Raw genomic sequence first — 26,632 nt, 5'->3', positions numbered from 1 at the left:
GCCTGCCATGGCGTTTCGCCCTGGTGCGTTTAGCTCCGTGTCCACGTTGCCGTCGCAACTCTTCTCCGTTGTTTGTTTATCTTTCTTTTCTGATCTGGTGGTCTTTTTACCACTTTTAGTCTTTCGTTTGTCTCCCCCTTCCATTTTTGTGTTTATATTTCGGGATATAGTTCGTTTTAGGGGAAATAAAGTAGACCTTGTTGGGAGCTGTTGTTCTATGCTGCCGCTCTCTTTGGTGTCATACCGGAAGTCCCTGCATGCGCATTTCTGTGCATGTGCAGACACACTATTAAACCATGCAGACGTCGTGTATAGCCTATTTAGAAATAGGGTTTACATTTACAATGCTTAACCATATTCATAAAAGTAAACGTCAAAAAACATAATTTTGCCCAAAAAATATTTTAGACATGGAGACAACCAGCTGTTTATGAACGTGTGACTAAACAGAAAGATAACTCCACAAGCTTCATGTCATGTCCACCAGCAGACCATGAAAATAATAATAAATACTAAATACCGTACATAGAAGAAAACAAATTAATTAATAAAATCATCGACGGCCCGGGCGGTGGCGTAACCGTCTGGGCACCCGACTGGTAATCCAGTCGCAGTCTGACGTGGGTTCGACTCCCGAGCCCGACACGGCCTTTACTGCATGTCTATAATAATAATCATCGACCACATGGTTGACCGTATCAGTGCAATATTAATAAAAGAAAGAGACAGACACTCACTTCATCAAATGTAGTGGTTCTCAAAGCAGGGTCCATGAGGGGGTCCCCGACAATATGAGTTAATATAGCACCACAATCAGTTAAAATATCTTGAGAAAATGTGAAAAGTGGTGGATATTCTCTAAATATCTTAACACAAATCTTGTATGGAGGTCCCTGGCACAAATCATTTTCAGAATGGGGTCTGCTGCGGCCAAATACATTCATTCTGGGGTCCTTGACATGAAAACAAATATGTTAATGCTTTTTAAGAGGTTCCATTGAAACATGGAACAAACAAACGTGCAATTTTGTTCCTGTAATAATTTGGACAATTAACCTCAGACCTTTGAGACAACGCGGGCAAGGTCAACAACAACACTGTAAAAACTGAGAGTTAAAGCCATGCATATGCATGAATCAAAACACTGTTGCAGGAGATATTTTTCTTAAGTAAAAGTAGCAATACCGTACCACAATATAATACATATAATACAAAGTATACGTAAAGTACAAACAAATGTTTAAAAAAAAACAGATCTACAAGCTCACAACAACGCGTCGCATCGTGACACGTTGTGAGCACCACTGATAAGTGGTGCTCACACTTTTTCATGAAACAGAACCCAGAACATGACAGAACCCCATAACTATGAGATATTAATAACCAAATACAAATATTTGGTTACATTAGTACACTCAGAGTTATTGGTGGTTCTTGAAATGAATAAGTCAGAGAATCACTGACATTGGACTTAATTGTACAGCAGACCTGAACCAGCTTGATAAAAACCTGGCTCCGGAAACCATCCCAAAATGTGATGGAATGCGATTCCTGGTCCTGGTCAGTCACTTACGGATCCGGCTCCCCCAGGTCCCTCTGGATCTCGACCCTGGTGAAGTGCTCCTCCCAGAGACTCAAGTGTCCCCCGGTCCACCTCCTTCCTCCCCATGGATGACGAGGGGCTCCGTGTCCTCCTGGTGTCGCGGGTCCGAGGCGGAGGAGGAGGAGGGGGTGACGTGAATGACCACGGCCAGGCAGGAGAAGAGCAGCCCCGTGAAGCAGATCCAGAAACTGTCCCCCGGGCTGATCCGCACCGCCGGCGGAACCAACGGAACCGCTCCCGTCGCTGTCAGGACCATAAGGGACATTTTAGGATTATAGAGTGGCGAGTGTTTGACATGGTTCAGCCCTCTACAGCGTGGGGTCTTAGTGGAAATAGACGATACGCGAGCTTCTATGTGCTATTTCCCGCTAATTTGGGAAAATATTCTAAAGCACATGATGTTTCAAAATGGAAACGCTTATGCAAAAATAACTGTGATTATCTCAGATAACTGCGGATATAATAATTGTAACAGGTCTACCTATAGTTGACAGTGACCCCCAGCGCCTCGCTGATGCCCCCTGGTGGAGGTTGTGACGGATGACGTACAGGCAGGCCACACACACGGCCAGTACAGACACGATGACAGCCGCTGCATGTCCAGGGCAGAGGAGATATAGACAGGGCAGAGGAGATAGAGACAGGGCAGGGCAGATAGACAGGGCAGAGGAGATAGAGACAGGGCAGAGGAGATAGACAGGGCAGAGGAGATAGACAGGGCAGAGGAGATAGACAGGGCAGGGCAGATAGACAGGGCAGAGGAGATAGAGACAGGGCAGAGGAGATAGACAGGGCAGAGGAGATAGACAGGGCAGAGGAGATAGAGACAGGGCAGGGCAGATAGACAGGGCAGAGGAGATAGACAGGGCAGGGCAGATAGACAGGGCAGAGGAGATAGACAGGGCAGGGCAGATAGACAGGGCAGAGGAGATAGACAGGGCAGGGCAGATAGACAGGGCAGGGCAGATAGACAGGGCAGAGGAGATAGAGACAGGGCAGAGGAGATAGACAGGGCAGAGGAGATATAGACAGGGCAGGGCAGATAGACAGGGCAGAGGAGATAGACAGGGCAGGGCAGATAGACAGGGCAGGGCAGATAGACAGGGCAGAGGAGATAGACAGGGCAGAGGAGATAGAGACAGGGCAGGGCAGATAGACAGGGCAGGGCAGATAGACAGGGCAGGGCAGATAGACAGGGCAGAGGAGATAGACAGGGCAGAGGAGATAGAGACAGGGCAGAGGAGATAGAGACAGGGCAGAGGAGATAGAGACAGGGCAGAGGAGATAGACAGGGCAGGGCAGATAGACAGGGCAGAGGAGATAGAGACAGGGCAGAGGAGATAGACAGGGCAGAGGAGATAGACAGGGCAGAGGAGATAGACAGGGCAGGGCAGATAGACAGGGCAGAGGAGATAGACAGGGCAGGGCAGATAGACAGGGCAGAGGAGATAGAGACAGGGCAGGGCAGATAGACAGGGCAGGGCAGATAGACAGGGCAGGGCAGATAGACAGGGCAGAGGAGATAGACAGGGCAGAGGAGATAGAGACAGGGCAGAGGAGATAGACAGGGCAGGGCAGATAGACAGGGCAGAGGAGATAGACAGGGCAGGGCAGATAGACAGGGCAGAGGAGATAGACAGGGCAGAGGAGATAGACAGGGCAGGGCAGATAGACAGGGCAGAGGAGATAGACAGGGCAGGGCAGATAGACAGGGCAGAGGAGATAGACAGGGCAGAGGAGATAGACAGGGCAGGGCAGATAGACAGGGCAGGGCAGATAGACAGGGCAGGGCAGATAGACAGGGCAGGGCAGATAGACAGGGCAGAGCAGATAGACAGGGCAGGGCAGATAGACAGGGCAGAGCAGATAGACAGCGTCAGTACAGCGGTTCTCAACCAGTGGTCCTTGGGTTCCAGGTTAACCAAATGGATGTACATAGAATACACTGTGAAGTTGAACATAAATAATCTATTGCACATAGATAGGATACACTGTGACAAGCTGTTTGCACTAAGGTAGGTAGCAGCCACTGGGGGGGGGGGGAAATAATAATATATATATATATATATATGCTGGTATACACAATATACCAAGAAGTATTTGCACATGTACATTTGATTTGATTATGCTCTTCAATCTATATATTAATACAAGATATTAAAGTACAACCTTGAACCCATATAGATCTTTACCTCTTGAGGGTGTATGCGTTGACCCGAGCTAAACGATTTTCCCTTTTGGATAATAAAAACATCTAAACTAACTTAAGCTATTCTAAGTTCCTATCACAAAGATTTCCCATCCCCCCTGAGGCCACCACCCAGACAGAGGACATGGAATGTCTGTCAGGTCTGTGTCCATGGAGATAAGGCCTTGTGTGTGTCCACATATCCTGTGTTACAACATTATGATCGGTTCGGTATCACAACGGTTGTGACTTACAAGAGTGAAATGCAACAACACACAACAAGTAAACAAGTCCAATGCAGAAGCTATAGAGCGCTGGTCTGGGCCAGGAGAGAACACACCAATCCCTCAACTTTCAGACACACTCTTCACCTTTCTCTAGATTACACAACCCCTGGCACAGCTGGCCCTTCAAGTCATCACTTTCCAATAGACGGTGTCCGTTGGAAAGGTAAGAAATAAATGATGACATGTTGACAAGTCCACATACCAGCTCTGACAGTTTGATAAACCGGTTCCAGAAATGGTTACAAAAAGTGATGGAACCGATTCCTGGTTCTTCAATGTGGGATCCCAACCCTAGCAGTGATGTAGGTGGTCAGATGGAGGGAGGGGTTTCCTTACCTGTGATGATGTAGAGCGTCCCCAGTAGGCGTGGCCGGGAGGAGGCCCCAGCCAGGAAGTCCAACAGCAGGGAGGAGGAGCTAAGCAGGACCGTGGTGTAGCAGAGAGCCGCCAGCGCGTACAGGAGCCACATGCCCCACCCATTCAACCCGCCTAGAGGAGCTGTGACAGACAGACAGACAGACAGACAGACAGACAGACAGACGATGTTGTAGTATTGTTTTGTAGTCGACAGTCAGGAATAATAAAAGCTACAGGCTACGAGAGCTTTTATTGAGAGGGAAGAGGAATTTGCCGCCGCCTGTTGTTCCTGTCTGTCGACTACAAAACAATACTGCAACATGACGTAACGATATCATCCACTCCCGACAGTATCATACGGACTTTTGAAACAGAGACCAGGCTTTCCTCCGAGGTGGTGGAAAGCCTGGTGAGTCGAGGATATAGATAGATAGATTATACCTGCACACTGCCACTTGCACGTTGAAGTGAAGTTTATTAAGTGCAACAATGTTTCGGTCGTGTAACTGTAGAAGACCAGTGGTTTTCAACCAGTGGTCCTTGAGGGGGTTCCAGGTGGTCCCCAGCTAAATGATGGAGAGTTGGCAACCAGAGAGTGTAAAATGAAACCAAATGGACCCTTACGTTTCATTTTACACTCTCAAGAGTTACTTCATTTCTAGACACTTAAATAATGTAGAATAAATGTTATTTTGATCAAGGTTTGCCTGTTATCTCTCCTATGGTACCACATCAACACAGCATGGAATTGTGGACAAAATCCTATCCGACGACAAAATAAAGTCTTGGGTCTGAGAGGCTTAATCTCATCAAATGGTGGTACGTGGCTTGAAATGCCTGATAAATGATTATTGGAGGTGTGATCAATGCTCTTTGGCCACTCAGAATAGCCAAATGGCATTGATCACGCCTCCAGGTCTTTAGTTTACTCAAGTTAGGGAATAAGACCTGGTACTTAAGACACGCAAAATACAGCCCTAAGTCCGTTGCTCTCCCCATGTCCCCCATATATGGAGACTAGGTTGGTGGAGGGTGTGTAGAGCCCAGGATCACATTAGATAATTGACACAGGGGTGAAAATGGGTGGGACAAAATCGTGGGATAAAAAAATATATAAAAAAATAAAATAAGGCGATGTGCCACCTGTGTCGGTGAGGTTCTGGGAGGCACGCAGAGTGAAAGCCACTCCATAGATGATCTGTTTGTCTCCACCACCAGGCTGACTGCTGTTGCTGTACGAGACGTCGATCCAGTTGGGGTCCGCGATGGACGTGCACATGGACACCAGAGTGAAGACCTGGCACACCGCCGCCGGAGACATCCCCAAAAGCATGTCTGAGGACAAGATTATAACATTTAGACTAGAGAGACATCCCCAAAACTATGACAAGGACCAGATTATAACATTTAGACTGGAGACAAGGACCAGATTATAACATTTAGACTGGAGACAAGGACCAGATTATAACATTTAGACTGGAGACAAGGACCAGATTATAACATTTAGACTATAGAGACAAGGACCAGATTATAACATTTAGACTGGAGACAAGGACCAGATTATAACATTTAGACTGGAGACAAGGACCAGATTATAACATTTAGACTGGAGACATCCCCAAAACCATAATGTCTCAGGACAGGACCGGATGAGGACCAGATTATATAACATTTAGACTGGAGACATCTCCAAAACCAATCTGAGCCGGACCGGACAATAACAGAGCGTAGAGTAGACATAACACATGCATGCATAGAATGCAGAGACACAGACTGTGTGTGTAAGTAAACTAGGATCACATAGAATACAATACAGAGAGACTGTAGTGTCTCACTAAACTATAGGATCACATAGAAATAAGAATGCAGAGAGACAGTGTAGTGTCTCAGTAAAGTATAGGATCACATACTGTAGAATGCAGAGAGACAGTGTAGTGTCTCAGTAAACTATAGGATCACATAGAAATAAGAATGCAGAGAGACAGTGTAGTGTCTCAGTAAACTATAGGATCACATACTGTAGAATGCAGAGAGACAGTGTAGTGTCTCAGTAAAGTATAGGATCACATACTGTAGAATGCAGAGAGACAGTGTAGTGTCTCAGTAAACTATAGGATCACATACTGTAGAATGCAGAGAGACAGTGTAGTGTCTCAGTAAACTATAGGATCACATACTGTAGAATGCAGAGAGACAGTGTAGTGTCTCAGTAAACTATAGGATCACATACTGTAGAATGCAGAGAGACAGTGTAGTGTCTCAGTAAACTATAGGATCACATACTGTAGAATGCAGAGAGACAGTGTAGTGTCTCAGTAAACTATAGGATCACATACTGTAGAATGCAGAGAGACAGTGTAGTGTCTCAGTAAACTATAGGATCACATACTGTAGAATGCAGAGAGACAGTGTAGTGTCTCAGTAAACTATAGGATCACATACTGTAGAATGCAGAGAGACAGTGTAGTGTCTCAGTAAACTATAGGATCACATACTGTAGAATGCAGAGAGACAGTGTAGTGTCTCAGTAAACTATAGGATCACATACTGTAGAATGCAGAGAGACAGTGTAGTGTCTCAGTAAACTATAGGATCACATACTGTAGAATGCAGAGAGACAGTGTAGTGTCTCACTAAACTATAGGATCACATAGAAATAAGAATGCAGAGAGACAGTGTAGTGTCTCAGTAAAGTATAGGATCACATACTGTAGAATGCAGAGAGACAGTGTAGTGTCTCAGTAAACTATAGGATCACATACTGTAGAATGCAGAGAGACAGTGTAGTGTCTCAGTAAAGTATAGGATCACATACTGTAGAATGCAGAGAGACAGTGTAGTGTCTCAGTAAAGTATAGGATCACATACTGTAGAATGCAGAGAGACAGTGTAGTGTCTCAGTAAAGTATAGGATCACATACTGTAGAATGCAGAGAGACAGTGTAGTGTCTCAGTAAACTATAGGATCACATACTGTAGAATGCAGAGAGACAGTGTAGTGTCTCAGTAAACTATAGGATCACATACTGTAGAATGCAGAGAGACAGTGTAGTGTCTCAGTAAACTATAGGATCACATACTGTAGAATGCAGAGAGACAGTGTAGTGTCTCAGTAAACTATAGGATCACATACTGTAGAATGCAGAGAGACAGTGTAGTGTCTCAGTAAACTATAGGATCACATACTGTAGAATGCAGAGAGACAGTGTAGTGTCTCAGTAAACTATAGGATCACATACTGTAGAATGCAGAGAGACAGTGTAGTGTCTCAGTAAACTATAGGATCACATACTGTAGAATGCAGAGAGACAGTGTAGTGTCTCAGTAAACTATAGGATCACATACTGTAGAATGCAGAGAGACAGTGTAGTGTCTCAGTAAACTATAGGATCACATACTGTAGGATGCAGAGAGACAGTGTAGTGTCTCAGTAAACTATAGGATCACATACTGTAGAATGCAGAGAGACAGTGTAGTGTCTCAGTAAACTATAGGATCACATACTGTAGAATGCAGAGAGACAGTGTAGTGTCTTAGTACACTATAGGATGACAGAACCTAGCATCCATCTAAAGAACAACTACTATCAAAATAATAACATACATGTAATATTAAAGTAAAGGATACCAGGTACACAATGAACCTAGGCTCACATTATACACCAGATAAAATGGAAAGAATGAGTACAAATCTTTTGATGTATGTATCCTGCATAATGGTATAAATATACTGTAGTGTGTGATTTCATTTATAATATCCCCCTCCCAACACGCACGCACGCACACACACACGCACACACACACACACACTCACACACACAGGCACTATAAGGGTCCATTTTGTCCCTTGTATTACCCTTTCAGGTAAATTATATCAACAGTGTAAAGTTCAACCTGTCATATGATATCCACAAGGCTGATCGGATTCAGAGTAGCCTATATAAAATAGTAGTTTATAATAGAAAGAAAGGGTTGTTTATTATGGTGTGTGTGTGTGGGTGTGTGTGTGTGTGTGTGTGTGTGTGTGTGTGTGTGTGTGTGTGTGTGTGTGTGTGTAGCCGCTACTGTACACTAGTTGTCAACGCATCAATCTGCCATCAACAATATATGTTGCAATAACAATCTAAAACCTTATTATTGAGGCTAATATTGGGATGCTCGACCACGCGGACACATAGGAACACATCTAGAAGCTGCCACTCTAGTTCTTGTGGGCGGGCGCGCACCGCAGTAAACAACAACATTGACAATAAGTGCATTATTATTGAATGAATGTGTTACTCACCTGCCAACGCTAGTGAGTAAACTGAAGATAGGCTACATGAATTTCCGTGCCGAAATATGAATTAATTCTTCACGTTTGCAGTTCATTACGAATGATGTATTATGTATTTATGGATTATAAAGCTGATCGATGATAGATGAGCAGATATAGTTACATTATTGGACTAATAAAACGCGACATGTAGCGTGTTTCTGTGTAAACACTAAACACCCAACCCATTGAACCCAACTCCGTACCCATGGTACACCAACACTGGTGACCTGTACAATTCGGTGACTCAATGTTTTTTTTTCCTCTCCAAAATGATCAAAATATAAATAAGTAAAATGTTGATGTTAAATGGATTGTCATATATGATCAATCAATAGACCAACTCAGACCCAACCACAAACGGCAATTGCATAAAAACGAGCTGCTTGGTGTCACAGCATTCGATAATCACCAGTTATTATGTAACAACCGGAAATAATCATCACGTGTGTGGCTTGCGTAACTCTTTTGAACTTCCCGTTTGGAACCGTTGCCCTTAGAAACGAGATGTTCTCGTTCTGCATGTTCTCCTCGTGTCCCCTAGGATAGGTATAGGTACCCTCACAAAAAACATGCAGTAATCCTGGTCTCTAAACGTGTTCCACGTGCTACGACCGGCCGGGGAAATCCCCCTCTGTCAGGTGAAAAGCAGCTTGGACTCCTCATGCATAGAAGCTTGCATATTGAGGTCAGTCGGCTGCCCCCCCCCCCCCCCCCCCCAGGTTGGCAGAGGAAGTGTAGCGCCCAGGATTACATTAGATAATTGACACTGGGTGAAAAAATGGGTTGCAAAATTGTGGGATAAAATATATACCGGTATTAAAGAAACGAGATAACCAAGACCTTGTCTTTATATCATAGATTTCTTACACATCAGTGTGGAAAACGTAGGCTGACTAGCCTACTCATGTGTTCAGTCTCGTCTTCGGTCTTGTGTAGGCTACTATGTTCTGTATCTTGTGTCTTAATTGCTTGGGTCCTGGCTGTAGACTGGGTATTTGAGATCGTTGGAGATAACGTGTGCGTTGGTTGACATCTGAGGTCTAGAAGCTTTTATGATGTGCAAATCTATAGTCACGATGATGTCACCACTGTCTGTGAATATCCATCTTTGGGGTTTCTACATTAATATGATGTCAGCGCTGGATATCGCCGTTGTCTCCATATATGGGAGTCTGGGACTATAGGTTATCTCCATAACCTATAGCTCTAAGTGAAAGCCTTCGTAACAGTGACCTCAAAACTTATTTTTAGGTACTTTTTACTTGAGTAGGCTACACGTATTCGGTGAAAAAAATAGTAGATACATAGGCCTATAGAACATTGATATGTTTAGTTTTGTTTCTTTCATTTCTTTGTTTTGTTTTTTAGTTTTCTTTTCTGTTCTGTCTTGTTCCTGTTAACTGTTTCATCCTGTCTTTCTTTGTTTTTTTTCCCTCTGTTGTTCGCTTTGCTTATAGGATCGGCACAATAAGCTAAGGCTTCAGCCTACACCTTTTTGGTCAATGTTTCTCTTGCTAAAACAATGCAGGCACTGTATTAATCTGTTTTCCCTTTTTTTTAAATTACCAAAATAAAATAAAAAACTTAACTGTATTATACTTTCAACTTATATCTCAGAGCCAAATATTTTGTCTACATATCTGATCTACATAGAAACTTGTAGATCTGCTATTTTCAAAAACGTTCGACAAATTGAGTATTTTTTTTTTTACCAGGATATTTCAAGTAATGTTATGCCAACAACGTTTGTAGCCTTACATATAAGTCAAATTTGGAATACAGGCCTTTTGGTATTAGTCCTTTAGTTTAAATAAATACATAAATGTGAGACCACTTTAATAATGATATCAGTACTAATCAGGCATAGATATACTGTATGTCTCAGGCTAAAACAGCAGTTGTGTTTCGTATAAACGCTTGACAAAGCTAACGTTCAGTCTCTCGATGAGAACAAGCTGGATGACCTCCACAGCCGCTTACGTTCACAGCGGGATATAAAGAACTGCTGTGTTTTGCTTCACAGAGTCGTGGTTGAGCTCAAACACACCCGACAGGGCGATACAACCGGAGGGGTTTTCTGTGTTCCGCACTGACCGTTCCAGGACGGTCACGGGCAGGAGGTGTTTGTTTCCTCATCAATGACACTTGGTGCACCGACGTGGTTATTGCCTCACAGTACTGCTCGCCAGTACTAGAACATCTGACATTAAGGTGCAGACCATTCTATCTCCCCAGGGAGTTCCCCTGTGTACTGCTAACGGCTGTTTACATTCCGCCAGAAGTCAAGGCAGCCGAGGCGTTGGATGAGCTGTATGGCGTCATTAGCAAACAGGAGACTATACACCCGGAGGCCGTATCAATTGTGGCGGGGGACTTTAACCACTGTAACATGAAAACTGTGTTACCAAAGTACTACCAACATGTCAAATGCCCAACCAGAGGGAATAAAACTCTCGATCACTGTTACTCCACCATCAAGGCTGCTTATAGAGCGCTACCGCGCCCTCAATCCGACCACCTGGCCGTGCTTCTACTCCCTGCCTTTAAGCAGAAGGTGAAGTGTGAGCAGCCCACAGTGAGATCGGTACAGTGCTGGTCCACAGAACACGTTACCAAACTTCAGGGCTGTCTTGATGCGACAGATTGGACCATTTTCAAGGACTCTGCCACGAGTCTGGATGAATATGCGGATTCTGTCGGCGATTACGTCAAGTTCTGTGTGGATATCTGCATTCCAGTACGTTCCGTTCGCTCCTATCCCAACCAGAAGCCATGGATTAACAATGACATAGCCTATGCATCAAACTGAGGGAGCGCACCATCGCTTTCAAATCCGGGGATGTCGAACTCTACAAGCGATCCAGGTATGAACTGAGAAAGGCTATCAAAGCCGCAAAGAGACAGTACAGGGACAAATTAGAACTCAGCTACAGCGGCTGTGACTCGCGGCGAATGTGGAGCGGACTACAGGCGGTTACGGGCTATAAACCCAAGTCAGGAAATATCACTGACACCTCCGCGTCTTTACCGGACGAGCTGAATAACTTTTTTGCCCGCTTCGAGGCTCACAACACGGACCCTGCTACGGCGCAGAGCGCACCTGAGGCGGTGGACCTGCAGGTGGCGCAGAGGACTGTGAGTAAAGCGTTCCAAAAAGTTAATGCTCATAAAGCTGCAGGGCCAGATGGGATAGCCTCTCGTGTCCTTAAGACATGCTATAACCAGCTGTCATGGGTCTATACAGACATATTTAACCTGTCCCTGTCATTGTGCGTGGTGCCATTGTGTTTTAAAAAAACAATAATTGTACCCATTGCCAAGAAAAAACCTGTTACCTGTCTCAACGATTATCGACCTGTTGCTTTGACTTCTGTTCTCATGAAATGCCTGGAGAAAATGGTTATCTCTTATATCAAGAGCATCATTCCTGCTAGTATTGATCCCTTACAGTTTGCTTACTGTTCAAATAGATCTGTGGATGACGCAATCTCTCTTGCTTTGCACACTGCCCTGGTACATCTAGAAAAGAAAAGCTCTTACGTCAGACTACTGTTCATAGACTATAGTTCCGCATTTAACACTATTGTACCATCTAAATTAGTGTTGAAACTCAGTGGCCTTGGTGTGGGCAGCTCCATCTGTAAATGGCTATTTGATTTTCTGACGGGTAGGCCCCAGTGTAGGAGAGGGCACCTCATCCACAATTCTCACCAGAACGGGTGCGCCCCAAGGCTGCTGCCTCAGTCCTCTGCTGTACAGCTTGTTTACTTTTGATTGTGTCGCCAGATATGAGAATAACATCATAATTAAATTTGCGGATGATACCACAGTGATCGGACTGGTAACCGACGGTGATGAGAGGGCCTATAGGAGGGAGATAGAGGATCTAACTCTATGGTGCGATAACAACAACCTCTCACTTAACACCAATAAGACCAAAGAAATCACTGTAGACTTTAGGAAGTCCAAAGGTATCCACACGCCCATTTCCATCAAAGGGTCATCTGTCGACATAGTCGATAACTTTAAATTCCTGGGCATACACATCACAGACACATTCACATGCATGGTCACTCATACACATCACAGACACATTCACATGGTCACTCAACAACGAGTACATCCTCAAGAAGGCGCAGCAGCGACTGTACTTTCTGAGGCGCCTTAAAAAATGTGGCTCAAGTACAAAAGGACTAGTGAACTTTTATCGCTGTATAATTGAAAGTGTCTTAACTGGCTGTTATCACAGTGTGGTACGGTAACACGACCGCTCAGGATTGCAACAGGTTGCAGAGGACCATTAAAACAGCAGCTAAAATCATCGGCACTACAGAATTACCCAGTCTCCACAACATCTACACCACTCGCTGTATGAAAAAAGCCCACAACATCATGGAAGACACCAGCCACCCCGCAAATACCCTGTTCAAACCACTCCCTTCCAAAAAACGCTACCAGAGCATCAAATCTCATACCACCCGTCTCAGTAACAGTTTTTACCCCCAGGCAGTCAGGCTGCTGAACAGCTGACCTCGATCTGTATTGCACTGCACTTCACTTCACTTGCACTTTTCTTTTCCTGTTTTTTGTCTTTTTCTTGCACTATAGATGTTGTTTATGTCCTGTGTATGTAAGATTGAGAGTGCTCTGAGCAAAACAAATTTCATTGTATGTATACTCTGTATCTATACAAATGACAAATAAACCTGAACCTGAGGTGCACCACTGCACCAGTGAATTCAAACTCGGTTAGGCATTTTAGCATGCCTAACCACATAAACAGAAGTATTTCCACATAAACAGAAGTACAATAATTCCTTGCACAAATAAGGACATAAGCACTGCCAGTGCAGTCAGATAATAGGAAAACAGACAGATCCAACGTTCATATATTATATATTAAATAATTACAAAGCATACACAGCAGAACAGCAAAACAGGTGGTACGCATGGGGTGTTGAGTGATATTCAACGAGTATGCCACAAGAACAAGAATTCATCATAATTCACATTCACACTGCACCTAAGTAAATAGTTATTTGTACTTTACTTGAGTTACAGTAGGCTACTTCGCCCAGCAGATATGGGAGTTTTTTGTCATTGTTCATGTTTTCAAAATCTCTGTGTGTTGGTTGTAATCTGTGGGAAGTATGTGTCTCTGATGTCTTGGTACAGTGGACAGACAGTATGTGTCTCTGATGTCTTGGTACAATGGACAGACAGTATGTCTCTCTGATGTCTTGGTACAGTGGACAGACAGTATGCGTCTCTGATGTCTTGGTACAGTGGAATGGTTAGGAAGTGTAGCTCGGTTTCCACTTCGTTTATTGTGCAGTGGGTGCATATATAGTCTGTCTTCTCTTGGGATACAGGTCTGCCTATGACGGCCTTTCTCGATTGCGAGACTGTGCTCACTGAGTCTGTACCTAGTTAAGATTTGTCTTTGTTTTGGGTCGGTCACGGTGCTCAGGTATTCTGCCACTGTGTATTCTCTGTTTAGGGCCAGATAGCATTCTAGTTTACTCTGCTTTTGTGTTGCTTCTTTCCAATGTGTCAGATAGTTTTCCTTTTGCCGTTTTATAATTTGGTTTAGTCCAATGGGTTTTCTATCTCGTGGCTCTGTTTGTGTTTGTGCCCGGAGTTCCAGGGCCAGCTGGCTGAGGGGGCATCTCTCTAGAGTTTCACTGTGTGTGAGTGCCTTGTTATGGAGTGCATCTAGGTCACTTTATTTTAGGTGGTTGTAGAACTTAAGTGCTCTCTTTTTTATTTTGATTGATTGATTTGTTTGAGACACAAACAGACCGTTAAGACTCAATGTCAAAGTCAAGGAACAGAGGGCGCTGTTTCTCCTTCATTTTTTGACGATGCGTTTCTCAGATTGTTTTCTAACCATCCAGGATGACCGTCTGGCTGCTGCGTATGTTTACGTATGATGAAATAACCATCAACGTAATCATATACTTAAAAATGACCATGCACAATCACATACAGCATACATGACGGACCGGGGGCCACGCAGGGGCCCCTACCTTCACTTAATGTGGCCCTCAGGTTCATACCAGAATACTGATATAGTATTTAGTATTAGTATTTTACAGCTAATTTCAGCTAATTACTAGTATTATTAGTATTATTGTCCTTTTTTTATGTCCAGTGTATTTGTATTTAGTTCATAAAGTTAACATTACATAAATGCAGTTGGAATTAAATAAACGTTTAAGGATTCCAATAGAATATATAAAAATAGCAAAATAAATATTCAGGATTTAAATTCAAATAGCCGCTCTACAAGCTCGTTTTGAGTGTTGACGCGTTGACGCGGGAGTTTCTCCTAAATCTACAGTGGAATCCCAGTCCTGCTCCTACACTCATTAAGAGCACAGAAATTGAAGTCGTAGAGAGCTACAAATACTTGGGTGTCGTTTTGGACAACCAACTCTCATTTGACTCTCATGTTGCCTCCACTTCTAAAAAAATCCAGCGCCGCCTTTTTTTTCTGAGGAAAATGCGTTCCTTTAATGTCTCATCTGTTATGATGACTCTTTTTTATAGAAGTTTTATTGAATCTGTTCTCATGTTTTGTATGGTTGCCTGGTACGGTAACCTGACCTTAGCAAACAAGAACAGGCTCAGCAGCCTCGTCAAAGTGGCCAGTTTCTGGGAGAACCCAAAGCCCAACTCATAGATCTGTACAAGAGGCAGATGCTTAAGAGAACCTCCTCCCTCCTGGAGGTATCGGATCACCCACTTTGGTCTGAGTTTGAACTGTTTCCCTCAGGTCGTCGGCTGAGGGTGCAACGCCACAAAGACCAATCGGTTCAAATTATCATTTGTCCCAGCTGCTATTCAACTACTGAACAGCAAATAGCACTTTATTCTTGCCCTTTTTGCACATACTGCCCACTAATGCACTTTTGCTGACTTTGCTATTACTGTATGTCATGAATTCTCTGTCTCTAGTGACCTGTTCTTAGTCTTGTAATGAATGTTGTCGTTGTGTGGTATCTGAAGATATTTAAGGCCCTATTTTGAAACAAAAACATTTTTGAATAGTTCAACTAGCCGATTTACAAGCTCACGTGTGGATGTAGATCAGTCCCCTCAAGCAACCATGAGGGTCCCTGGATCACACCTTTGAGAGCCACTGCTTTAAATAAATACATAACTAATATAGAGCATAGTTGATCAAATTTAGGAGCCAAACTTTTTTGACAAATGAATTTAATTCAAACGTGCACGACACATGCACATCCACGACATGCATGCGCACACGCACATGCATGCGCGCATGTGTCCTCTTTTTGGTAATTCAGAATATGGTATGCCTATCTATATGCTACTGAAACCTGCACTCTTATGTCAGAATTAGTTCAAAACACAAGTGTCCCATTGTCATAAACACAGGCATTGCTGCAGGAGTACAACACACTCAGATAAAGTGAATCAACTTGAAATGAACCAGGTTTCGGCTCAGGGTGAACGACTTTACAGCAGGTAAATGAACCAAGGTAGGCTCAGGGTGAACGACTTTACAGCAGGTAAATTAACCAAGGTAGGCTCAGGGTGAACGACTTTACAGCAGGTAAATGAACCAAGATAGGCTCAGGGTGAACGACTTTACAGCAGGTAAATGAACCAAGGTAGGCTCAGGGTGAACAACTTTACAGCAGGTAAATGAACCAAGGTAGGCTCAGGGTTAAATACTTTACAGCAGGTCATTCAACCAGAGATAGACAGGTATAAATTAGCCGCAATTTGCAACTCTAGATTTTTTTATAATGGGATGAATCTAGAGTTGCAATACCCTCCATTGACTCCCCACTCATCTTTTTTGGTTTGCGATCTGCTTGTCTTAAACGACGTTAAACTCACCAACATTGCAGCTGTAGTACAAACTTGAATTATCCTCTTTCAATCTGCCGAGCTTGTTTTTCATAAAAATCCACCGTAGAGATATTATGAGCTACTTTCTGTCAAGACATCCTCTGCAAGTGTGTTGCAGTTTGGAAGCACTCGTTTTTGTTAATGGGTCGCGCTGCTGCCTCCTGCATTATGTAATTTATGTGCAAATTCGAAACAGGTGGAACGCAGGGATGTTCAGTGACGTACGACGAGTGCTTCCAAACTCCAGCACTTCGAAAAATAATCACTTGCAGAGGATGTCTTGACAGAAAGTAGCTCATAACATCTCTACGGTGGATTTTTATGAAAAACAAGCTCGGCAGATTGAAAGAGGATAATTCAAGCTTGGACTACAGCTGCAATGTTGGTGAGTTTAACGTCGTTTAAGACAAGCAGATCGCAAACCAAAAAAGATGAGTGGGGAGTCAATGGAGGGTATTGCAACTCTAGATTCATCCCATTATAAAAAAATCTAGAGTTGCAAATTGCGGCTAGGTATAAATTAACCAAGGTGGGCTCAGGGTGAACGACTTTAGCAGGTCATTCAACCAGAGATGGACAGGTGTACGTTTAGACAGGTCTGTATAGAATTAGACAGGCCTCTTATATCAAACTTCACAAAACTCTTCCATACAAAGAAATAATGAACTGCAATCATATCCCAGGTGAAAAAGATTATAGTACATACCAACTGTAGTCTGTAACTGCCATTTTTTCCAGTTTCCAGTCTCCTTTGCAGTTACTTCGCAGGTATGGGAGTGATCCTACGCAGTACACACACAGAACATTGCAACAGATGGATGTCCAGTCTTTGATCCAGTTTGAGTGTTATTTATTTATCAGAAGTCAAAGTGAGCAGTTGAAATCATGAACATACCAGTGATGTTATTATAGTAGATGTTACAAGTTTGTCTCTGTTCTTCTGCTGCTGGTAAGAATTAAGGGTTTGCTCCCTGGTTCCCTGTGTCTAGTTCCTTCTCAGTGCCCCTGTGTCACCTTATAAGTGGTCACCTTCTAGAAGCTGTGTTTCTCAACCAGGTGGTCAAAGAAAATACTGGTAATAATAATACAAATAATGCCTCTCTTCTAATGGATCCTACACCAACTGGGAGAACATTTGAGCAGATGTTACAGAAACAGGAGCCTTAATCGCTGTGCTCATAATTATATGGCATGAATTGTTTGCAATGGAAACCAGTGCACTTCCTGAAAGAAGTCACATGATGTGTGTCACATCACGTGACATCACTCCTTGTGTGTGTGCTTTGCTTCCTTCAGGCAGTGTTGCCATGTCTGCTTATTATAAGCAACCTTTGACTTGTTTTTTTCTGTAAAGTCACTTGCAAATACATTATTGCCTTGGTAGTTGTTTAAACCATTGTTTTCCCACATTTCTTCCAGGATTAATATGTAATTGTCCACAGACATCCATCTGATCAGATTAATATGTAATTGTCCACAGACAGATTAATATGTAATTGTCCACAGACAGATTAATGTGTAATTGTCCACAGACATCCATCTGATCACATGAATATGTAATTGTCCACAGACATCCATCTGAAATGATCTTGTGCCTTTTTCATTAAAATGTTTAAAGAATATTCAAAATATTTCAATTCATTCTCAATGTGTTTTTAAATAGCAGATGTACAACCTCAACATGTGTCGCTGCAGTGAGCTTGTAGATCAGCTATTTTTATTTGTGCTTGTTCTCATAGAACTGGCCACTTGTTTCTCTTGCAAAACTGCAGGCAACACAGCAAGAGAAAGAGGAACTTATGCACACACAAACGCAAAGACTTATGGGCTATTTCTGACGAATTCAGAAACGGGTCTCATGGTTGCAGCAAACGTATTTCCTGTTTAAGGTGCCTGGGGTGCATACTTAGTTTAGACTAGTCATTGGTTTAGGTGTGCTGCCCCGTGGGAGGTTATGGTAACTGTTATGATAAAAGCACAGGTCTGCTGCAAAGGTGATATTCATGTATGAAATGGTAAACTTCCAAACATCAATCTTTCATCAAATGTAGAGGCCCTCATCTATGGAACTCCCTATAGATGCTTCAATTAAACCCTCCATTATCCTTAGGCCAATATTCAAAAAACATCTAAAGAAATATCTTATTTCCAGTCTCTTTAGATCACATGTTTTACTTTGATGCGTTATATTTTCTATATACTGTGTGTGTGTGTGTGTGTGTGTGTGTGTGTGTGTGTGTGTGTGTGTGTGTGTGTGTGTGTGTGTGTGTGTGTGTGTGTGTGTGTCTCTCTCTCTCTCTCACCAACAGAGCAGAATCCCAAACAGCTGTAGCCAACCGGTAGGAACCACATTAAGCCCAGATCTATTTCAGTGTAGTTGGGGGGAAATAATTAACCAGCATGTTTGTTCGGCTAATTAATCAATTACCACTCCCAGTATTATAGTAGCAGAATTATCTCGTTAAAACCAACTTTGACTTTTAGAAAAAAACTATTTGCGGTATAATACCCTGCATTCTCAAATATAATGAATAACATCTTGACAATAGGCCTACACCGATATCGCGTAACGTCGAGTAGCCTACTAATTATAGCTATTTGTAACATGCTCACTGCATGTTGATTACGGTATACTAAACATGCATGTTAAACATTTTGCGCAATAGTCTATAAGCCTATGAGCTTATTCAAAGGATGCTATGTGTATAGGCCTACAATTTAACTCGTTATGTGGCCTATAATTAAAATAAATAGAACACAGATCATAAGTAGGTCTCTATAAAGCCCTTATAATTTAGTCCTACACACTTTTATTTTAGATAATGACCTTACAAATAGTAATTAAACTTTTATTTTAGATAATGACCCTACAACTAGTGATAAAATGTTTTTAATGTTCTGTACTGAGGTAAAAAAAAAACGAATGCTTTTTTTTAACGTTGCCAAATTTGCCTTAGTTTATATATTCTCTGAAGTATATAGCCTTATATCTATTTTATCTGACATAACAGGCCTCAAACGAAGGAAAATCTATAATAATAATAAGACGTATTAAGCTTTATTCGTCCTAGATAATGAACGACGGAGTGTGGCGGTCAAGGCGAGCCTTATTATACATGAAGTGATAAAGTATAGCCTCGATGAAGTTCAAGTTCACATGCAGAGCGACCACTGTCATAGTGTGCCCCCTACCGGTGGAGAACGCACAGACAGATTGTGCATGTGCAAATGAAGGCAAATGTTATAACCAGAAACCTAATTGCTTCCTAGCCGAGAGAGAGAGAGAGAGAGAGAGAGAGAGAGAGAGAGAGAGAGAGAGAGAGATCGGGACACGCAAATATAGAAAAGAAAGCATGCGTTTAAAACCCTATACAGCAATAAAGGGACGTGTTTTCATTCGCTTCTCTTTTTACCTTGTCTGAAACTTCGTCTCGTCTCTCCCCAACCATGCACTAAATTATATAGAGAGCTAATGATTTGAAGAGGTTTCCTTCCCTATACATTCTTTGTTTTATTGTTTTTTTACATAGGCTACTAGTTGTTTACATTCCATGGCAATAAAGGCTTCTGATTCTGATTCAGAAGTAATATTACTTATTTCTAAAGTATAACTAGTAATAGCTAATAATTATGTAATGTGACGTTTGATACAGAGACAGTCATGGCGGCAATACTAACTGTTCAGGTCAGTAGAGAAAAACTTAAAAAATAATAATAATAAAAATAATAGCACAGGCAGAACCTTCACTGCTAGAGCATGACTGAAATAAATGTCAGAGCTGAAATCGACATGTAAATATGAAATGAATGCTTACACATAGCTAGGTGTAATGTTAGAGTCCACAGAAGTGAACCATCAAGCCTGTTTTCTAAACTCGTTCTTTTCTGCAAGACTCTATAAGCCATATCTCCAAAACTGGCGGGTCAAACTGAACAACCAATATGTCAATTTGAAGCTAATTCAATGACTTAGCCTTAGAAACGGTCACATTATGTTACCGTTTTTGAGTATCTTTTCCAACACGGACTGTGATAGAAGGGCTGTCTGGGGCATGCATGCAAAATATCTCCATGATCAAAATGTGTGTAGCTTGAATGACCCTCTTTCTGTTCTCATACCGTGGACCCATGATCTATAGATCTATACTCTATGTCAGTAGAGGAAGCGGCTTTTCAGATGGATTTTCTTAGCTAGATTTGCTATATGGGAAAAAATAATCAATCAATCAAATCAGTTAGACAGGTGAGGAACAAGTAGGTTGACGTGTGCTTCCATGAAGTAGGCTACTGAAGGAAAAAAACAAACAGTCAATCAAGTCAATTTATTTATTATTGCTGAATCAGTTTTCTCATGGCACTTCAAGACCATACCTACGTCATTCACCCAACAGTTCCAAGGACAAACTGTCCTTTTCACAATGCATTATGGGACAACTTCAAGGTATATAGGCCTAAAGGGTAGTGTGATATTCTTTGGTTAAAACAAAAAAAAAAAAGTTAAAAGGTTAAAGCATTATATTGTGACAGTAACTAATCATTGCTATAGGGCAGTGGTTTTCAACCCTTTTCATAGCAAGGTCCATTATTTATTTGGCATTTGAGCCACGGAACCACCATTTTATGAGATTTAGCCTCAATATTGTGTTATCATAAGATTTTGTCCACCATTCCATGCTGTGTTGATGTGGTACCATAGGAGATAACAGGCAAATAACACTTCTTCTACATTCTCTAATTGTGTAGACCTCTTGTAAATTAAGTAATGCAGATGTTTAACAATATTTTAACTCTTGAGCGTGTATCCAAATGAACCCAAACGGGTCCACGTGTTTTCATTTTACACTCTCAAGAGTTAAAGATCTATTGCCTAAGGGTCCATTTGGTTACCAACTCTCTATCATTTAGCTGGGGACCACCTGGAACCCCCTCAAGGTTGAGACCACTGGTTGAGAACCATTGCTCTACAGCTCTTTAAGAAACAGAAAATACATTTTCAGGTATTAGTGACACATTTTCAGCCAATCAGGTCAGGATAGAGAGAGAGGAAATGAGATATCTGGCTGGAAAGACCGTGGCAACTAGTTAGAGAAAATTAGCGAAATATCAGCCAAATCATGAATTATGACCATAGTCATAGTCATCCACATAGACACTCTGTGTCTTGCATGGTTTCCCGTGGTGATGGACGCAACCAGAAATCCAGGCAACATATTGGTAGACGTTGGTGTAGACGCCGGGTACGGCAGCACCGCATGTGGCGCTCCCCCAGCTCACCAAGCCTGCCATGTAGTAAACCCCACCGTCCTTACACATCAGGGGTCCGCCCGAATCCCCCTAAGAGACAGGATGTAAGGATGCATTCTATTATAGCCTACTACACCTTTAAATGAATCCTCTCATTCTATTATAGCCTACTACACCTTTAAATGCATCCTCTCATTCTATTATAGCCTACTACACCTTTAAATTCATCCTTTCATTATATTATAGCCTACTACACCTTTAAATTCATCCTTTCATTATATTATAGCCTACTACACCTTTACATTCATCCTTTCATTATATTATAGCCTACTACACCTTTAAATTCATCCTTTCATTATATTATAGCCTACACCTTTAAATTCATCCTTTCATTCTATTATAGCCTACTACACCTTTAAATTCATCCTTTCATTCTATTATAGCCTACTACACCTTTAAATCCATCCTTTCATTCTATTATAGCCTACTACACCTTTACATTCATCCTTTCATTCTATTATAGCCTACTACACCTTTAAATTCATCATTTCATTCTATTATAGCCTACTACACCTTTACATTCATCCTTTCATTCTATTATAGCCTACTACACCTTTAAATGCATCCTTTCATTATATTATAGACTACTACACCTTTAAATTCAAGGCATTCCTTGAGAAGATTTACAAAATGTTTCCTACTACTATTTATACACCAGTAAACTATAATATATACTGTATGCGTGTGTGCGTCGCTTTAGGTGGACACGACTACGGCACTCGGTCGCATTCACACCTCTACTTCACCTCTACTTCGGTACACTCGATGCGATTGGGGGGTGGAGTTTGAATCATTCTTGCATAATATACAATTTGCTGCGTTTGCGTTCACGCTGCGCTGTAGCAAGGAGCCGCAGCAAGGCACTTTATCAATGTGTTCAATTCATAAACTACACAGTGAAATATATGGTGTTAAAATGATACTGCTGAGCTATGTGTTGAAGTTTGAAGTAGGCCTATAGGCTATTTGAAGAAGGTCCCCACTGGGATCCCCACACACAGTGACAGCGCTCCATACGCACAGACCACACAGACCAAACATTCTGTACACTGCAGTGTTTTTTGTTTCCTTAATGGATCATTGCCAGTGCTATAGTTGGCCGCTAGCGCGCCAGTGCCAGACGGTTTTAAAAAAGAACCAAAAATGGCCGACAGGATTCATTTTAAGTTGCAGTATAACATCCTGGTGTGAAGGTGACCTAATACACTCACGCACCCACGCACACTTACACTACAGGAGCCAACTTTTCCCAACTTGTCTCCTGCACAGATCATGGTGCCGTCCAGGTTTGTATGGAACTCCTGACAACGCTCGTCAGACATCATGGAAAGCTGGCCATGTGACATGTTGTGTGGGTTGTCAGCTGAGGAAGAAGAACACACACACAGACAGCTCAGCTAAAAGTCCTTCTAGGTCCTCTAGGACATCTAATTTCAGCTTTTCCTCCCATGTATTGTTATATGGAGCATATAGGGCCAGGGCATAGCAGTGGCGGCAATTTTATGGTGCCACTCACAAATAGGCCATTTATTAAATAAATGTATATACGTATATATATATATCTGTAGGCAGAGACGACATATCTGCGGTGTGTATATATATATATATATATATATATATATATATATATATATATATATATATATAAAACCGTGGGAGGTGCAACTCTAGTTAGCAGGCATAGACATCAAAAAAGGACTGCACACTCCAGGGAACAGAGACAGACAACTTACTGCATCAACTTATTTATTAGCACGATGCGTTTCGCTGTGAGCTTCGTCACAGGCAAGCAGCTATAAACTACACAGGTTCATCCCAATGTTCTGGGCATCTTTGTAAAGTTAGTGTTAGTAAAAAGCAGGTAAAAGAGTAACGTTTGAGCAGACTAACATCAGTCACTCTACCATTCAATGTAGTAGAAACCTCTGAGTTTACACCGCAGATATGTCGTCTCTGCCTACAGGAAATACGTTCGCTGTGACCAGGGGACCCGTTTCTGAATCGGTCTATATGCTACATGTCCTTTAGTTCATACTGAGGAACATAGTTACCCACAGTCTTTTCTCTAGCGCCACCATTAGGCCAAACCCTCCAGTTGTACAAAAGTAACTCAAAATGCATGATACTGGACACTTCATCATGACCTTTCCTTGGTAATGTTTAACACTGCTGGAAGCCATTTGAACATTGAAGGATAATGTTTAACACTGCTGAACATTGAAGAACACAGTGGAATAATAGAATAAAGAACTCTATTAAGAGACAAACTGCATCATTATACAGTAACTGCTACATTATACGATACATGTAACATGGGAAATTATACCTTATATAGATAGACTAGTGCAGCTTTTATTTAAGGTGTGATTAGTGGTTGGATACGTACCATATTTAGTTTAAGTTGTGATTAGTGGTTGGATACGTACCATCTTTAGTTTAAGGTGTGATTAGTGGTTGGATACGTACCATCTTTAGTTTAAGGTGTGATTAGTGGTAGTCAGTGGTTGGATACGTACCATCTATAGTTTAAGGTGTGATTAGTGGTAGTCAGTGGTTGGATACGTACCATCTATAGTTTAAGGTGTGATTAGTGGTAGTGAGTGGTTGGATACGTACCATCTATAGTTTAAGGTGTGATTAGTGGTTGGATACGTACCATCTATAGTTTAAGGTGTGATTAGTGGTAGTCAGTGGTTGGATACGTACCATCTATAGTTTAAGGTGTGATTAGTGGTAGTCAGTGGTTGGATACGTACCATCTATAGTTTAAGGTGTGATTAGTGGTAGTCAGTGGTTGGATACGTACCATCTATAGTTTACGGTGTGATTAGTGGTAGTGAGTGGTTGGATACGTACCATCTATAGTTTAAGGTGTGATTAGTGGTGGTCAGTGGTTGGATACGTACCATCTATAGTTTAAGGTGTGATTAGTGGTAGTCAGTGGTTGGATACGTACCATCTATAGTTTAAGGTGTGATTATTGGTAGTCAGTGGTTGGATACGTACCATCTATAGTTTAAGGTGTGATTAGTGGTAGTCAGTGGTTGGATACGTACCATCTTTAGTTTAAGGTGTGATTATTGGTAGTCAGTGGTTGGATACGTACCATCTATAGTTTAAGGTGTGATTAGTGGTAGTCAGTGGTTGGATACGTACCATCTATAGTTTAAGGTGTGATTAGTGGTTGGATACGTACCATCTATAGTTTAAAATGTGATTAGTGGTAGTCAGTGGTTGGATACGTACCATCTATAGTTTAAGGTGTGATTAGTGGTAGTCAGTGGTTGGATACGTACCATCTATAGTTTACGGTGTGATTAGTGGTAGTGAGTGGTTGGATACGTACCATCTATAGTTTAAGGTGTGATTAGTGGTGGTCAGTGGTTGGATACGTACCATCTATAGTTTAAGGTGTGATTAGTGGTAGTCAGTGGTTGGATACGTACCATCTATAGTTTAAGGTGTGATTATTGGTAGTCAGTGGTTGGATACGTACCATCTATAGTTTAAGGTGTGATTAGTGGTAGTCAGTGGTTGGATACGTACCATCTATAGTTTAAGGTGTGATTAGTGGTAGTGAGTGGTTGGATACGTACCATCTATAGTTTAAGGTGTGATTAGTGGTAGTGAGTGGTTGGATACGTACCATCTATAGTTTAAGGTGTGATTAGTGGTAGTCAGTGGTTGGATACGTACCATCTATAGTTTAAGGTGTGATTAGTGGTTGGATACGTACGATCTATAGTTTAAGGTGTGATTAGTGGTTGGATACGTACCATCTATAGTTTAAGGTGTGATTTGTGGTAGTCAGTGGTTGGATACGTACCATCTATAGTTTAAGGTGTGATTAGTGGTTGGATACGTACCATCTATAGTTTAAGGTGTGATTAGTGGTAGTGAGTGGTTGGATACGTACCATCTATAGCTTAAGGTGTGATTAGTGGTAGTGAGTGGTTGGATACGTACCATCTATAGTTTAAGGTGTGATTAGTGGTTGGATACGTACCATCTATAGTTTAAGGTGTGATTAGTGGTAGTGAGTGGTTGGATACGTACCATCTATAGTTTAAGGTGTGATTAGTGGTAGTGAGTGGTTGGATACGTACCATCTATAGTTTAAGGTGTGATTAGTGGTTGGATACGTACCATCTATAGTTTAAGGTGTGATTAGTGGTAGTGAGTGGTTGGATACGTACCATCTATAGTTTAAGGTGTGATTAGTGGTAGTGAGTGGTTGGATACGTACCATCTATAGTTTAAGGTGTGATTAGTGGTGGTCAGTGGTTGGATACGTACCATCTATAGTTTAAGGTGTGATTAGTGGTTGGATACGTACCATCTATAGTTTAAGGTGTGATTAGTGGTTGGATACGTACCATCTATAGTTTAAGGTGTGATTAGTGGTTGGATACGTACCATCTATAGTTTAAGGTGTGATTAGTGGTTGGATACGTACCATCTATAGTTTAAGGTGTGATTAGTGGTTGGATACGTACCATCTATAGTTTAAGGTGTGATTAGTGGTAGTCAGTGGTTGGATACGTACCATCTATAGTTTAAGGTGTGATTAGTGGTAGTGAGTGGTTGGATACGTACCATCTATAGTTTAAGGTGTGATTAGTGGTAGTCAGTGGTTGGATACGTACCATCTTTAGTTTAAGGTGTGATTATTGGTAGTCAGTGGTTGGATAC

General features: G+C 41.9%; 1 protein-coding gene and 1 long non-coding RNA gene across 2 annotated transcripts; both read right to left on the bottom strand.

Moving 5' to 3' along the window:
• Positions 1–263: 263 nt before the first annotated feature.
• Positions 264–8,940, bottom strand: LOC308320877 (uncharacterized protein). Its single transcript, XM_080771586.1, has 5 exons — positions 8,720–8,940; positions 5,579–5,770; positions 4,415–4,576; positions 2,085–2,195; positions 264–1,846 (listed from the first exon to the last, which is right to left on the bottom strand). Exons 2-5 carry the CDS (start codon positions 5,766–5,768, stop codon positions 1,635–1,637), a joined length of 675 nt encoding a protein of 224 aa, XP_080627712.1. The 5' UTR covers positions 5,769–5,770; positions 8,720–8,940; the 3' UTR covers positions 264–1,634.
• Positions 8,941–20,948: 12,008 nt separating this feature from the next.
• Positions 20,949–23,275, bottom strand: LOC308320882. Its single transcript, XR_013964571.1, has 2 exons — positions 23,170–23,275; positions 20,949–21,970 (listed from the first exon to the last, which is right to left on the bottom strand). It is a non-coding gene; the product is annotated as an uncharacterized lncRNA (long non-coding RNA).
• Between the last annotated feature and the right edge of the window lie 3,357 nt (positions 23,276–26,632).

The sequence above is a fragment of the Protomyctophum bolini genome, assembly GCF_963924005.1.
Source record: "Protomyctophum bolini genome assembly, chromosome: 9".
Classification (NCBI taxonomy): Eukaryota; Metazoa; Chordata; class Actinopteri; order Myctophiformes; family Myctophidae; genus Protomyctophum; species Protomyctophum bolini.
This window is presented reverse-complemented; position numbering and strand designations above follow the sequence as displayed.